Source organism: Heloderma suspectum, chromosome 3 (assembly GCF_057233095.1).
Source record: "Heloderma suspectum isolate Gila_16-S chromosome 3, 16-S_ref, whole genome shotgun sequence".
NCBI classification, from domain to species: domain Eukaryota; kingdom Metazoa; phylum Chordata; class Lepidosauria; order Squamata; family Helodermatidae; genus Heloderma; species Heloderma suspectum.
In genome coordinates, this window is record NC_139460.1 from 241,077,530 (window position 1) to 241,094,453 (window position 16,924).

The following is a 16,924-nucleotide window of genomic DNA, read 5'->3' on the forward strand; positions in this document are numbered from 1 at the left end:
AGGGATGGATAGATGTTGTTGGACTGCAAATTCCATCATCCCCCATCATTGGTTATGTTGGTTAGGGCTGATGGGAGTTGCAGTCCAACATCATATGAAGGACCACAAGTTGCCTACTCTTCCTAGTAGCTGTATGAAGCAGTAGAGATTGAAACATCCCACATCAGAATTGTATGGATCAGGAGTACTGGAACAATATCTCCTGATCATCAAAATTAAGAGTAATCTAGCTACACTCTAGCGGTACTTTGAGAAACAGAGCCCTTGTGTGTAGTGGCAACAGTTTTGGACTTGAACATGGAATACTCAGATTCCAAAGCCCACTCATCTACGAAGCTCACCACCATAGTAATTACCCCACAGGAGCTGGAAGGGAGTACGGTGACCTTACAGTAATAGTAGCCTCACTTGTGAAAATAGGGGAGTGAGGTGGAACAGTGGTGATCTAAATTATAACCGTCACAATTTTGAAGTTGCTTGTGAAAATGCCCCTACAGAATTCTAGAAGGCAAATAACTAGTAAGACAAGACAAACTTTAGTAGTCATTATAACAATGGCTAATTGGCAAAGCACAGAAGATGCAGGGCTAGTGATACTACTTAGTGGCCAGAGACTGGAGCTGCTTCTTTTTGGAATAAAATTCATCTCTTGAAGTTATGAAGAGTTTTGATGACACATACCCAGCCTTAAGCAGGTGGCAGCACTCCAACACGGATCTACAATTTAATGAAAAGCATTCACCAAAGTAGTAAAATGAAGCAGTAGTTATTTCCAAGTTGGAAGGGATCATTTATTTACAATAAAGAATTGAAGGCGCAAATACATTAATTTTTCAAGTTTTCATTTTATTTTACAAATCAGCAAATGCAGATCAAATGTACACTCCTTAAGGCAAGAGTCCCCATGCAAGTAATACACATTTATATTAAATCCAAAAAAAGACATCCAACATGGGAACTCATGTACAAAGGGAAGGCTAGGATGAGTAATTGTAATTTATTAAAGAACTTGACAAATCTCCCTGATACAGGAACTTTTGAGATCAACTTGCTATGAATTATACTAGGAAAAAAATTGCGAACAATAGCAAGGAATTTTGATAGTCTTCTTAGTACTGCATACAATCAAATCAACATTATCAAGAAAGAAAAATACAGTAGTGCATACAAAAAAGTGAAAACAGATCCTGTTCACATCAAAGTGTGGACATCAGTGTGCCAGTGGTCATATTGCACTCAAGGTTGAAATCCAGGATTTTGGGTAAAAGTTAGCTTTTCCCCATTTTGGCAATCAGTTCATCACAAATCTTTGTCAACTCTTCTATTTCTTTATTCTAAAAGAGAATACACAGCAAAGAGGGTAAACATTTGTTAGTGCAAACCTGTGCTTACATTTTGAGTGAGTATCATTTTACCGCATCTCTTTTAGGTTATAACACAACAAGAAGTCAAAAAAGCTTGAGCTACTGCACCAATAGACCAGTTGATAGTATTGGGGACATAGTTCCAGCACTGAAAGCAGGGTACCATCCATCTGCTTGTAATGGTGTTGGGACCCAACCGTATTGCCAATACTGAAGCAGTCACAGCTATCAGTGGTATCAGTGTGACTCTTCAGTCCTCCAAGAGACTTTATGTGGATCTGATTGGTGTGAGTACACTCAGCATCTTCCATCATTTTTGATACCACTGTACACTTTAATCTTTTCTTAAAGATCCAAGCCAGTTCAGAGGAGGCAATGACAAGTGGGGCAGCTTTGGCTCTATCTGTGAAGCTGAGAACATAGCCTGTAGCTTTATCAGTTTTTATACAAAGGAAGAACTCCACATGTTTCTAGCCAATTATTAATTTTGCTCAGCTCCGTCTCTAGAAAATGAGATCTACGTAGAGTAGCTATTTTGATAAATAAAGTTATATCCTATGGGCTGGATCCCGACTTAGTCATAGGACTTGAAATTAGTGGGACTTAATGTTCATTTGAATGGGTCTAAGTATGGCTAAGTCTGGATGCAACCCTGTCTATGCAGTGCAACTGTCATGGCCACTGTGTGGAGCAGCCACCACAGGGAAGCTATGACCGTCAACCTTCACACAATATTCATAACACACACACACACACACACACACACACACCACATTTCATATGAAACCAGGAGATGGTAACTCTTCCAGATTCACCAACTTGGTGTTCCAGGGAGTCCTGTCGCATTATGTGTTGCAGGCATACATGGTACATATGACAGTTCACAGAAAAGTGTGATAAACTCTACATGGTGTGATCCAATGAACTGTAAATCTCATCCAGAACTGACTGTTGGCTACATCATTCCAAAATTTACAATGATCAAACCCTGCAGCACTTATAGTACTTATGCTAGAGTGCTCTTGACTGTTGCATCATGAGATGTGACTTCAATTTACTTCAGAAGGAGTCTGAATGGATAGTTAAGGAATGAATCAGAATTCTGTTCTGGATTTGTTTAGGCAAGTAGCTGCCACATCTAACTTAGGATTCACAGACACCAAACACAATGGTCCCTTCCTTCTACAAGCAGATTTATAAATCAATTTACAGTGGGTTACCTTTTGTTCCAGTGTTCTTTCCAATGCATCCACTTTCAGCTGCTCTTTACGGAGACTGGCTTGGTAAGCTGCTTGTTCTTGCTGAGCTTTGCCACGGACTTGTGCAATTTCAGCATTGGCTCTGTGGAAACAGAGGTCGCTAGAGTGAATGCCAAGGAGAGTTTGTCTTGCTTTTGGTGCCTACTGAAAACATTAAAAAATGTCGAGGAGTGCTAGCCGAGCAATTTGCCTGCTTGAAACATGCCCTTGGAAAAGTTGGACTTGAGAGCTTCAAGGTGCTAGGAGAAGATAACGTTTCACCCACAGCATTTGTAACTGTGAAAAATATATGCTTGCATTATTGTGACTCATGATACAAGCATTGTAAAGTGGGGCTGTGGGTATATCATGTTTCCACAGTCATACCATGCGAGTACAGAATTTGGTATTAGATGTGGAACTAGACCTTCACAGAATCATCAGAATTAATTTTTTAAAAGCAGGTTTCGAGGCTGTGAAAATACTCCTTTCAAGCATGTAAGTCAGGGGTAGGGGAACATATGGCCCTCCTGATATTGTTGCACTGCAACTCCCAGCATCCCTCATCATTGGCTATGCTGGCTAGGGCTGATGGGAGTTGCAGTCCAACAACATCTGAAGGGCCACAGTTTCCCCACCACTGATGTAGGCAATGCTGGTGACCCCTTAGATGGAGAGCAGCATCAAGGAGGGCTGAGCTGGATTCCCAGAGATTCAGTGGTCTATGCAGCTCTCTGCTCATGACTAGCAAAATAAATCATGCAAATTAGACAAATATGTGCAAATTAGCTTAATGGGCAAAGTTTATGCAGGTCATGCAACCTGCTTTTCTCAGCAACCTTGAGGAACCTCTGATAGCAGCAAAGACTAAAGAATTTGAGTTCCACAAAGAATTAAGACTAAAGCCTTCAGCTGAAATGTCAGGATCTCTCCCAGGCACTGGTAAAATACCTGTCCAGTTTTTCCTCTGCATGAATTTTGAGGGCTTGGTATCTTTGCTCTTCTTTCTTTACTCGAGATAAATATTCTTGTGCACATTTCTTTAATACTTCTTCATTCTTAATGGAAAGAATAAGGAGATTTAATAGAAGAGCCATGAATGAGTTTACAGCATTTTTGTATTTCCTGTTCAAATTCAGTCTGTTTCAAATGACATATCACTGTCCCAAAAGCACAGAAAACAGATAGTTCAACTAGAGTTCAACGTATGGTTAACACAACTCATTTAAGTGCAGTGCAGGCTAGGTATTCTTTCTTTAAAGGTATTCTTCAAGTTGCAGTGCAGTCTAGGCTGGCTGGCTGGCTGGCTTTCTCTCTCTCTCTCTCTCTCTCTCTTTCTTTCTTTTTCTTTCCAAAAGCTACATTCTGCAGAAAATACTTCAGAACTTCAGCATGCACATCCATGTGTTCTTCTAGGATTGCTTTGAAAACACACTGAATGGATAAAAATCCTAGTTAAGAGAGTTGTTTTGAGTGGTACAGAAGATCTTTTTCAGGGAAACGTCTTTTGTTTCAGAAAGAATAGCCCAAAATGGTTTCAGAACCAAATCCAGTTGGGGATGGAGTGTGTTGGTTGCTCACCTAGCAAGCAAACCTAACCCAGCATCTTTTATAGTGGTCAGGGAATATTACCTAATCCTGGGGCAGGCAACCTTTTCGGGCCTGTGGCCACATTTGGCACTTTGAGAGTCCTAACCCACTCTGGTCTATTGGTTTAAGGAGGTTGTCTTGACTGGTCTTACTATAGTTAACTACTTTGACTAGAGCTGGGTGATAGCACATAAGGTTACTCCACCCTGACATCCCTCAAGTTACCAGGTCAAACACTACTGCAGGCTTCAGTCCTGACAAATGAGCATATGTGTTATACCTCCAAGTGTTTCATAAATAAAGACAACATTTTGGTGAAAAAGGGAGCCTGAGCACTGATGAACTCCAGAAACTCCGGCACCCTCAAGTGTGTCTCCAGCCTTTAAATGGAGGAATCTGATCTGCACACAACAATGTGATTGTGTCAATCAGGCCCTCTATTGAAATGAATATAGAAGCTCTGGGTGCAAGAGTTCCATATGCACACCTTAGTGCATGTGGCACTCTTCAGTAAGGCACAAGGAAATAAGTGTTTCTTCACAGTGACTTACCTTCCTAAATCCTTCAAGAACTTCTTTCATTTTTTCATATCTTCTGAAGAGATCTGCTAGTGATTTTTCCACAGAGTTCAGGTCTGCTAATGCTTGCTCTTTTTCTATAATCAGCTGCTGGACTGTGTGATGGGACATGGATTTTTCTCTCTGCTCATCCTCTGTGGGAGACAATTATAGAAGGGGCTCTGGTAAGAACACTGAACATTTTTAATAAGTGTCTTGTAGTGTGCCTTATTTAGGATACTGAACATTAAGATGAGAGATCCTGCAAAAGCATGATAGAGGGGACATAACCCTGCGTAGTTAATTTTGTTTAGCCAGAGTTCTATTTATTCATTTTGTTTTTATGATGAAGAAAACAAATTTAGCACATCTCTATACTAAACGCAAATGAAAAGCTTATGCATGGGAATCACCCTCCTTTCTGCCAGTGCTTCAGCCATTGCCAGACACCTGATTAATTAATGCAATGCAGTTATTAATTTGGCAAAATTAAGATTCCTATTGATGAAAAATGAGCTCACCTTAAGTCAGCATGAGTCAGAAAACTTGGCACTACAGCAGGTGAATGTAGAGTCACCTAAGTTCATGGAAGTGGTAAATGCAGGAAATATTCCATTTTAAAAAGTGGCTCCTCAAATCAAAAGCACCTCAAACTACAAACAGAGTAGAAAAGTCTATACACAACTATCAGAAGAACATCATAAAAGCTCTGCTGGATCAGACTAAAGGTCTATCTAGTCCAGCATGCATTTCCCACAGCGTATGTGTTTCCCACAGTGGCCAACCAGATGCCTATGGGAGGCCACAAACAGGGGATAAGGGCAAAAGTCCTCTCCCATTGCTGTTTCCAATTACTGGTGTTCAGAAGTGTACTGTCTTTAAGACTGGATGCAGTATATAGCCATCATGACTAGTTGTTATTGATAGCCTTATCCTCCATGGAGTTGTCTAAAACTATCACCCTTTTAAAGCTATCACTATGTCTTGTTGCAGCAAATCCCCAAGTTTAACTACGCACTGTGTGAAGAAGTCCTTCCTTTTATCTGTCCCAAATCTCCCACCATTCAGCTTCACTGGATGGCCCTGAATTCTAGTATTATGAGAGAGGGAGAAAAAGTTCTCCCTATTCACGTTCTCCACACCATACATAATTATATACACCTCTATAACGTCCTGCATTACTTGCCTTTTCCTAAACTGAAATGCTCCAAACACCGTAATCATTCTGTTGTAAAAGGTCTCCTTCCCCATTGCCCCAAACAGGGCCATCTACCATCAAAAGCTCTGAGGGAAGGACTGCAGGAGAGAGGGGAAAGCAGGCAGGCAAAGAAGACTTCAGGTTAGGGTGACCAGGTGTCCTTCTGTCCTCTATTTGAAGGTGTCCTCTCTTTGAAGACCTGCCCAGTACAAGCGCAGCTTAAAGATAAAGAACCAGCAGGAATGAGAGCAGCGCTCTTGGAGTTGCCCATCAATAGTTAGCACCTGGATAGCAGTATGCTCACCGCTATGCTGGGATGCATTGTATTTCTATCTGTATTGCATTTCTGTTTAAATTATAATTATTTCTAAATGTGCAGCTATACTTATGAATTAGCATATGCAAATGTTACGCAAATTGGTGTCCTCTTTTTTGGTGATGTGTTAAGTGGCCTACTTCAGGGCCTGCTCCAGCTGGACCCCCCCCCCCCCGGGGGCCATCTACCATCAACAGTTGTGTGGGAGGATCCAGGAAAGAGAGGGAGACAGATGAGATAACAACAAACATCTGCTCTGGTTTCGGGTGGACTTTCCCCTCCCCTGCCCACAGGGCCATCTACTGCTATCTTCCCCGTGGGAAGCATCCTGATGGGTTTTTATTTGTTATTGTGATGTTATTATTGTGATGTCACTTGTAAGCTGCCTTGGAACAAATTATATATATGCCACCTTTCAGGATACAACTGCAATACCGGCAATAAATAAATAATTAAGGCAACTTGACACATTACAAAGATGTGTTTTCCCCTACAAGTGTATGCTTGTCTGGAAGCTGTAGCAAACCACAGTTCTCTGATGGGTTTCTCTATATAAACACATCTACTGGCAAACAGGATCATTGTGTACATTCATTACACTGTCATGTGCACATGTAAAACTGTTAGTACACCATTAACACATAACATGAAGCAGGTGAAATTATATGTTGAATCAAAGAATTATGTTCTTATTAATGCCGCTCTAAGCACAATTTAAAGTCAATAAAGATACTGAAAGTGAAAGTCAGCTATTTTCTAATTATTTCTTAAGACTAATAAAACAAAGTGACATGCGGCTTGCTGGTGGTGCTTTTTTACTACTTGTGGAGGACATACCCAATCTGTCTCTGCATCCAAAACATGTGCCTGTTCCCCTCTGGAGTTTTCTATCAGACATTACATACGAGTGCCAGGCTCCCAACGTAATGTCCCAAGCTTCAACTTGCACATGTCCTCTAACGAAATGTGTTGTCTAGATACACAGTTAGAATATGCACATTTCCCTGTGGTAGAAATTCTGAAGTCATCACTTCAGACATTACGTGAAAACTAAAAAAAGAAGAAGAAAGCATGAGGAAGTAACTCATTCATCCTCTTTTCAATGTTCGCTCTAATGTCTGATTCCACTCTAAGAAACTAAGGCTGAAGATCCAAATTCTGTGTGACAATGTTAAATGTGGAATTTTTTACAACCTGATCCTGGGCAGGTTTACCTTAAAGCAAGCCCCACTGAGTTCAACAGGACTTGCTCTCAAGTGTGACAGACAACAAGAATGCAGATTCAGAAGCATTTTCCTCATATATAATTTAAAACCATGTATTTTTTTTTCTATTACTTTAAACTCACTCTTTATATTAAAGCATTTATTTGATCAGGAGAGCAGTCCTTGATAGAGGAGGATAAAAAGCCTAACCTCTATTGCATATTTTGAACTATAGCTACAGAACACGCTTGCAAAAGCACTTTTCCAGCTGTCTATTTCTACACAGCCCAACACAATGGGCAAAAATTAAGTACCAGTTTATACTGCATACAACAAAATAATAATATTTACTTGTGCAAGGACTAGTAAACAGCAGGCTTCGAGATGCCACCATCCATTAATTTCATTTTACACAATAACTGCTAGAGACAGGTGTGAGATGCAGAGCATGTTACCTGGATTTTTATATCTGTAGAGGTTGATTAATTGTAACTTAATTTTCCACATGAGGTTTGGAAGTCATTGAATAATTGGCATGGAATCACGCCTAATAATGTCATATACTAGAAACTTTTCAGTAATGATATTGACCTAAGCTTAGATGTTATACTGAGCATGTTATTTACTTAAATGATTGCTTTTCAATTTATATCCCATCATGTGCTTTTAAAAAGTCACAGGGCAGCTAACAGCAATACAAACCATTAACAAATCCACATAATCAAACATGGATTTTATATTTACACTATCAAATAAAATAAGGAGAGAAAGAAAGAGAGAGAGATTTCTTCTCCTAAATCTTTGTGGGGAGGTCTTTGGTAAATGTGCCAGCAGCAGATTACTGGTGGAGATATCCGGGATGATCTATTCCAAGCTCTCAAGGATTCTCAAGAACAGCTATACTAAAATGGGGCCTGAGGGGGATATGAGGGACAAACAACAAGGAAAACTAGAAAAGCTCCACTTCTAGGCCAAGTGGCTGCAGTCAGCAGGGAGTTACTGAGCAACTGTCCTACAAACAAAAGTCATTCTGTAAATGTGCTCATCTGTTTATAAGCTGCCAGTAAATATGATGTCCATCCTAAAGTCTTGTACGTTTCCTTCTAGCAGTATCCCTTGTGCCTCATGGGATGTCACTCCAAAGAGCCCTCCACCTTTGTGAAGAGTTGCCAAGCCCCCATGTGCAAATGGAGCGCCAGCAAGCCACATTTTGGATTCCAGTCTGTATTTTGTTTTTGTTTTCTGAACAGGAGGATGTATGCATCAGGATTTATACATCTTGGTCTCTAATCTTTCTTTTGTACTAACAAAAGCATTAGATCTTTTGTTAGTATTAAAAATCTGCCAGAGTTTTGATGCTGTTTCCCCTTCTTTAACCGTACACTGGACTTTTCCTATCAATGAAATTGTAAAGCGGGTTTAAAAATCAACTCCTGAAAACCATTTGTTTTATTCAGTGGTTTCTGCCCTCTCAACATATATCTCCATTACTATTTGTTCATAATTGCCCCTCAAAACCCCCAAATGTATTGCAGTCTTCAGTTATTTTTCTCATTTTTCATAATCAACTCCAAATATTTGATCTTGTGTTGTTGTTTCTGGTGCAAAAACAACAACAACAAAATTCCCCAAGCCATCACGATAAGCAGCTTTGGACATCATGCCAAAGTGATAAAAATGGATGCATGCATGGTGACTTGTGCAACTTTTTTCACACATCTGGAGGGACATCCAGAATCTCTACATCTTCCCTACAGTGAAATAAATTAGTTGTCCCCACAACTGAACCTTGTGCATCTCACTGTGGGATATGACAATTGGCTCATAGGACCTGAAGTAGAGTATTACATGGGTTTCATCCTCTTAAAATGAGTGTGTAAGGTGGCTAAGAAGATCGTGTGAAATTGTCCCTGAGTGAAGGAAAAAATTTGTCTATATTTTTTGATTCACTATTGGCACTACAAATACTGTGGAAACCACTGAAATTCAGTCAGCTGGTAATGAAATAATATTGTTGCTACACCCTATTCTTGAGGTAAAAAGGGACAATGAATGTTACTATCAGAAATCTGCCAATCCTTTCAAAATGTATTGGTTATCACCGTCTTGTATTCCTGTGAGGGTACAGCAAATACACAGAATAAAAGCAAAAGAAAAATTGCAATATGCAGGTGCCAGAGTTGGCAAAAGCATTACTTACCAGGCTTGCCTTTGTTTTGGATTTGCAAGCAAAGAACAAGAAGCAACAAAAATGGAAGCAAAATAGAAAAATCAGGGACTTTATCAAGAAAGCAGAAAAAATGTAAATGCAACAATCTGTAAAGCAGACAGCACAATATTCCTTTAACTGCATGATGGGGGAGTTCAACAGCATAATAATCTTGAATGGATGGATTTGGTTTTGGCTGTCAAATGTAAGGATAAGCTAACATATGAATGAATGGCTCAACAAGGAGGCAGTGGGAAGTATGAAAAATGGGAATGCTGACAATTTACGCTGACAAAATGGTCAGTACAAGGGTCCTGGGAGCCATTCAAAGACAGCTCACATAATCTGTGGACCGAGTGTTTGCTTTCAGAATAGGTCTTGTATTTTACTTTGCAATATTTACTATCTTCCTATACTTGTTTAATATGTTTCTGTCAATGAATGGCACCCTAAGCTACAATATGGCAAACATAAAGCTGCAGGAACACAATTTAATTTTGTAATGCACACAAACATGCAGTAGAGGCAGAGGATGAGGAAAGGTGAAGGGATTTAACAAAGGAAATTCCATGTAGACAGACAACATCTGAAAGGTACATGCCAAAGGATACCAAGAGCTACACAAAAACACAGTCAGACTGAGTGTTCGCTCCCAGCATCTATGCAAATCTTTACAAGATAGCAAACATTTCCGCACTGACATTGCAGCTAGTGGCAAGAGTTGCAGTACTGAATTTTGCACTGGTTAAGATGCTTCTTTAAAGCCTTCGCATGACTATTTCTCCCAGTTCATTATTATTCTATCAAAAGGGATTAGTAAAACACATTATTTCACAGACTCATGAAGAGTTCAGAAGGGTCTCTCCAAGCTATAAGTGGGAAACCATTCTGAGAGACTAAGCTGCTTTTCTTTTCTTTTTCCTGCAGGATACCAATACTTGTAATTCTATCATTTGTGTGGCACACAGTCAATACCCATACACACACCAAATGATCCTGCTGCATATCTAAACCAGGTAACAGAGAGAGTTACGTGTGTGAGGATTACACAGAAACCACAAACATATATAACATTTCTTCCCCCAACACCACCACACACCCAATAATTGGAATGTAAAATCCTGCAGTTGACATGTAGGCATCCTGCCACAGAAACATTTATGCCATCCTAACTGAACTTTTAAAGGAAGAACCAAATAAAGCACAATTCGGAATCCTGGGCATGAGTCCTGAAGCCACTGTAGGACTGGCAACCCAGACCCTGCAAGCCACTTTCTGAAGATCAAAGCAACACTGAATATGTGCCAATGCATCTCTGTCCTCCATGAGATAGATAGATAGATAGATAGATAGATAGATAGATAGATAGATGCCTTTCCTCATCCTGCACTGGTCCTACTCAGGTAACTCATACAGACAGAGGATACAGTCTGTACACTAGTAGAAGTGACACTGGCATCAATTTTTATAGAGATTTGTTTTCTCCTATACATACATCTAGGGCAAATGACTATGCAGACTCTCAGGGACCTTTCCATGCAGATTATGTCCCAGTTCAGCCATGTATAGAATTGGCCAGTCCTTTTCACACTGCAGGCGCATATCTCTTCCCTCTGTCACACATGCAAATCCTTCATATGGAAGCTCCTATGTGAGAGGGCTCGAGAGGGGACGGGCTGAGTATAGATTCAGTTGTCCTGGTGGAGAAATTGTATAGATTCTCCCAAAGCTAATCGCAACAAAAATCAAGATTCAAAGCTCTTGAGTTAGAAAAGACTTAAATAAGATGGGGAGATAGTAAACTCCTTATCCTAAAGTCACATCTGCAGTGAATTGTTACCACTGCCATAATTCCAACAGTCAGCATCAAAGATGACACAATGCCCAAAGAATGGTCTGAAACCATATGATCAAATTCCTCTGCTAAAGTTAAGTGGGCTTGGCCACGAGCAGTGCCTTTTTAGGAGACCACCTGAGAATCATACCTCAGGCGCTCTGAGTTCTTTGGAGGAAGAGTGGGGTACAAGTGTAACAAACAGATAAAATGAACACTACACTGCATCAAACTGTTGCTTTGCATCTGGAGGCTCATTTATGTGAAGGGAGGAAACTGGGGAATATATAAAGTAATAAAAGTTAAGCAGAAATGGTGAAGGCACATTTTTTGTACACCTTAATTTGGGGAAACTTAATCTACTCTGGGCAATTTTTAAGCAGTTCCCTTTCCTGTGCATCACCCTTGTCATCAGAACCAGAACACGTGTGTCGTACATATCGGAAACTAGCTGGTGCTGAATGACTTTGACCAAGGAGAAATAAATACAAATAAAAGAAACAAGCCAGGTAAAAGCATCAAGACACACACACATATGTAACATCAAACACGCGCGGACGCGCGCACACACACACACACACTGAATTGCACTGTTAGTAGGATCCCATGAGTCTACAAAATCCAGATTAACACTGGATTCACCAGAGGGCTTTGCAAATAATTTTGCATTCGCAAAGTTACTTGTATCTTATAATTGGGGTACATATAAAAGAGCCAAAGTTACACAGCTTCTAACATCATGATAAATACTTTGAACCCTTCAAAGTCATGCTTCTTTACAAGGCCTTGGTCAACCAGTCCTTGAATTTCAAATGAGGCAGATGAGAAGCTTTTTTTTTTTTTTACACTTAAATAATACATTTCAAGATGTTGATAATCCTATCCCAATAGCTCTTTAATGATGAACTAATTTATAGATCACAAGTGTTCATAGGGTATATGCCTGATTAATAAAATTAGTTAAGGTCCTACTAGAAGCAGGCCTTCAATGCTATAAAGCACTCTAGTGCATTTCAAAGTGGTGGTAGACAGGTTTATTCCATCAGGCCAGTACTGATCCACAAAGTTTTGATATCTTACAATAAGCTGATAACTAACGGCCAAGCTAGTTTGGAACAGAGTCCCCCAAAGAAGCTTAGCATACTAATGTGATTAGTTTAGAAATACCTACAACATCTAACCATTCTGCAATATTTCCAGATTTAAGATTTTATTTGCAAAATATTTATATAGGTATCTGAAGACACAATACCGACTTACAATCATTTAGACCTGAAAATACTGACTTGCAGTCAGTTAGAAAGGGCCCTTTCACGGGTGACTGAAGACAAATTGGAAAAATTGTTCAGGATATTTTTTGCAGGGTGAAATTACCTACTCAGTTGTCCTCTTGTCTCTCCATTGCTTTTTATTTGCAATCTCATAATATGATTGACTGCAATCCTATGCTGATTCAACTCACATACTACACAGCTCAGCTGTGGTAACTGTGCACATTTCTTTGGAAATAAATTCTACTGTAATCAATTAAACCAGCTTTCAAGTGAATGGTAACAGTCCCTTTAGGCATGCACAAGGCGTTGCATGTGTGCAGTAGGGCTTCTGACCTCTCTGTTAAAAGCAGCTTTGTGCATTGCATAACAAACTACTTTTGAAATTCCGAAGACTGAAGCAGTGCCATTATGCAAAGGAGTCAAATGCTGTATTGTGCACACACAGCTACTTGTATTGTGCCCTGGATTGTGGTCAAAGTGCTCAGGATCAGATTGCCAGTTGCTAACACTCCAGTACCTAATAATTTGTGAGCTGGGAGTTGTACTAATAAATTATTGTTAGAGTACTTTCATAGATTGTCCATGGAGAAGTAATAAAATCACCCACTGGCATTAGTAATTATGCCGAGAACTGTGTTATTCTGATAAGAGTTATGTTAGAAGATAAAAGAACCATCTAAAAATGTAACAATGACTCCTTGGTTGTCTGTACAAAATCAAAGACACATTTTTCTGAATGCTTCACATCTTAGTTTCATCAGTTTTCCAGGACTGATCAGTAGCATCTGTCCCCCTAAGATACCATCACAATTCTTACTGGTTTTTGAAGTGAAAGCTGAAGACAAGTGCAGTTAAGATCAGAAGTGGAACCCAACTGTAAATATGTTTCTATACTTCTCTTATCAGACTGCAAACAGAAAAATCTGTATTTCATGACAACAGCACCTACCTATCATCTGAGCAATTGTCTTCTCATACTCCGAAACAATTTTCCTATAAAAGGGAACAGAAGAAAAGACAATGAACATGTATCTACCAGTTAATTTTTACAGTGGCATCTCTTCCGTCAAAGACTTACTAAATAGCTTCAAAAAATTTAATGAGACAAATACAGTTGAGTTTCAACATGGCAATATTCAAATAAAGCTTAATTCATACATAACACAGCCCACCTGTAGTATCTGGGGGGTTGTTAAACTCATGCCCCTCCTCTAGAACATGCAATCTGTCACCCAGGTATTGCGGCCTGCCTTGTGCTAAACAGATCTCCCACTTCCATACAATAAGAGTTTTAAATCAAGCGTCCATTGGCTACAGGTCTATCAGGCCTACAATATGGGATTACTTGTACTTATCCAAATCTGGAAGCATTTTACAAATTAATTTTTTGTTGAAATTATTTTTGTAAGCATCATCACCATGGGGAGAAGGCATGCCTACCAGCCCCTTGGAACTCCACATGTCTTAACACTACAAGACTTCTGAACAAAGTACAGTTAAAGGTCTGCAATGATGATGCATCAAAGACTTCATAATTTTAAGATGCTTTCTGAGACTGATCCAAGTCTATTAAAAATCAGTGAAGGTTTTGTCAATGACTTCAGTCGAAGGCAGATTGTGTCCTTTTGCTATTCCACCATATGCAGAACTGGTGAATTCTTACAATTGGAAAACTGAGTTGACTTGGTCAGAAAGCAGGGGGGAGTGGGGAGAATAATAATGATTTGCCACTTCATATGCCCAATCCTGTATATTAAAAATGACTAGCTATTGCATTCTTATTTGGAGAAATACAAAAATAATCTTTGATACAATGACAAATCAATGCATGGTCCAGTTTTATGAAATAGTTATAAACGTGTCAAGCAAAATGACAGTGTGAAAACTTTGCCCTCACTTTAAAAACACACACTCACGTCCCATTTTGAATCTGTTCTCAAAAAGAGGCTTGCTAGAATAAGCAGATTAAAAGTGATTTAAGCAGCTGAACTATGTCTTTCCAGAGTGAAACCAGGTTAATGAAATGTGACTAGCCTTGATCCATAGCATTTGAGTGATGAGTCACAATTTGCAAAGTGAATATCCAAAGTAGCATGCAAGTAGTACCTTGCATACATACATACATACATAATTTTTCCCTGAAGATAGTTTCAGAGTCTGATGATAAAGCCAAATAAGACAGTTTCTTATAATAAAATAAAGTAACCCCAACTTTTCCATATTAACTTTTCTAGATTAACAAAAGGTGATAAAGACCTTTCAGTGGAAGGTGATGTGAGCTTAAATGAAAAATCCTATAAAAGGCATCCTATAAAAGAATGAAAAAGCTACAGGGCACAATCCATGAGAGATTTGGTGCAAGCTCCATTGCAAGGCATCCACTTGAAGGATGGCCATCTTCCTTATGAAACTATCCACATGTTAAGATCTGCCTTGGAGGCCCTGCTCAATGTACCTTTCTGTCTGAGGTATGCTAGATGTTTATATGGGGTAGGGTCTCTTCAGCAATGGCACTGACATTATGGGACCGAGTTCACACAACATGGCAGCAAATCATGGGTTTAAGTCATTTAACCCACTATTCGTGGGGACATGTGCTGCCAGTGAGTGGCTTCTGCTTTCTGTGAACAACCTCTGATCAGGCCGTGAGAGGCGAACCTGGACCGATGTCATAGCAATAACAACTGAGGCAACTTCAATTGAACTTGTTTGTTGATGGCTTTTGTTCCAAACCAGGCAAGAGCTCTGGCATCAGCAGCACAATTCTGCATTAACTAAAAGTACAGCTACCTTTTGGCTCCATTGATCATTACTGAGTCAGTTTTTAAAGTTTGCAAAAGGGGCTAGAAAAGCAATTTTGAGTTGGCAGGAATGACTCATTTGGCTTTCACAAAGTCCCAAAGTTATTTCACATAGAAACCATCCGTAACGCTTTAATCTTTAATCAAATGCCACAGACTGTTTTTAACATTGAATGAGCTAATATTTTTCAGCCTCAATTTCACCACTATATCAAGCGCTTAGTTCCCAGATCTCTTTCTATCCACTTAATAGTAGAGGAGGTAGATTCAGGCCCCAATTACTCCCACTTGGGTGATGATCAGCTTTGGCAGAGTCATCAACCCTCTCTTGGTCAACTAGGTGTGCATAGGAGCACATGGTCATCCCACTACTGCTGACCCTTATAGAGCTGCAAATGGGCTCAGTGGTATGCCTTCATCCACCATCCAACCCACTGTGCAACAAGGGTTTCAATGGATCTGCCTTGACCATCTCTTGCAGTATCCCTCAGACCATTCTGGAATCTATCTGGATCTTTATGACTTTGACGGTATCCCAGCCTAACGACCCCCACTCTACTCCTGCAGAGGTGTTGTTGTATATAGAACAAACAGTGATATCCTTAACTCTACCCACTTTGGGCTTTGGCCCCAACGACTCTTGGAAAGCAGACCCTGACAGGGTTCAACAAAGCTAATGTTAGAGATAGGTGAATGAATGATGTTTGAGATCGCTGGGATTCTCTGAATGTCATCTCACCACCCGTCTTGTGCCCAAATCCTGTTTGCATTTGTGATCGCTGCTCACTCTGTGTGAATGGGAAAATTGTACAAATCGAGCAGTGATCGAATGTGAAATTTGTGCAAATTTCCCCGGATCTGCACAAAATCGAACTGGGAAAGTTGCTCACATCAAACTTGAGCACATGTCTGGCAATTTGTGAACATTTTTGGCGGACACGCAATTGCGTTTGGGGCTTCGAACAGAGAATGCTTGCATGTTTTGCAAGCAAAAACAAAATTCTCATACATCCTGGGGTAATGCAGACCTTGCCTGCCAAAGGTTTCCCTGCTTCTGCCCAAATCGGTTAGTGATCTGACCATCACAACAGTGCAACTCTCAAGACAATACCTATCCAGATGGTAGATGCAGCCTTCCTTGGACTGTTTTGAATTCACCCCCAGCTTAGGCATATTTTGTATAAGTGAAGATTACTAGCATATTTCTGGGTAATTCCAACAGCCAAGATTGCAAACAATCCCCGGCAAAAAAAAATCAGTGCAAAGCCAATTCTGTCCTTTTAGGGTCTCAATATGATTCAGCTGTGTTTTAGAAATTTTGCTGGCTGTCTCAACATT

The 16,924-nt window shown here is 39.9% G+C and overlaps 1 protein-coding gene across 1 annotated transcript in view; it reads right to left on the reverse strand.

Annotated features, from left to right (window-relative positions):
- Nucleotides 1–825: 825 nt before the first annotated feature.
- The window catches only part of TACC2 (transforming acidic coiled-coil containing protein 2), a 202,077-nt gene continuing 185,978 nt past the window's right edge, over nt 826–16,924 (reverse strand). Inside the window, exons 20-24 of the mRNA XM_084846024.1 lie at nt 13,735–13,778; nt 4,744–4,904; nt 3,554–3,660; nt 2,585–2,705; nt 826–1,334 (exon numbers count right to left, since the gene is read on the reverse strand). Coding sequence (XP_084702150.1) covers nt 1,269–1,334; nt 2,585–2,705; nt 3,554–3,660; nt 4,744–4,904; nt 13,735–13,778 — 499 coding nt within the window. The 3' untranslated portion in view covers nt 826–1,268. The remainder of the gene's footprint in view (nt 1,335–2,584; nt 2,706–3,553; nt 3,661–4,743; nt 4,905–13,734; nt 13,779–16,924) is intronic.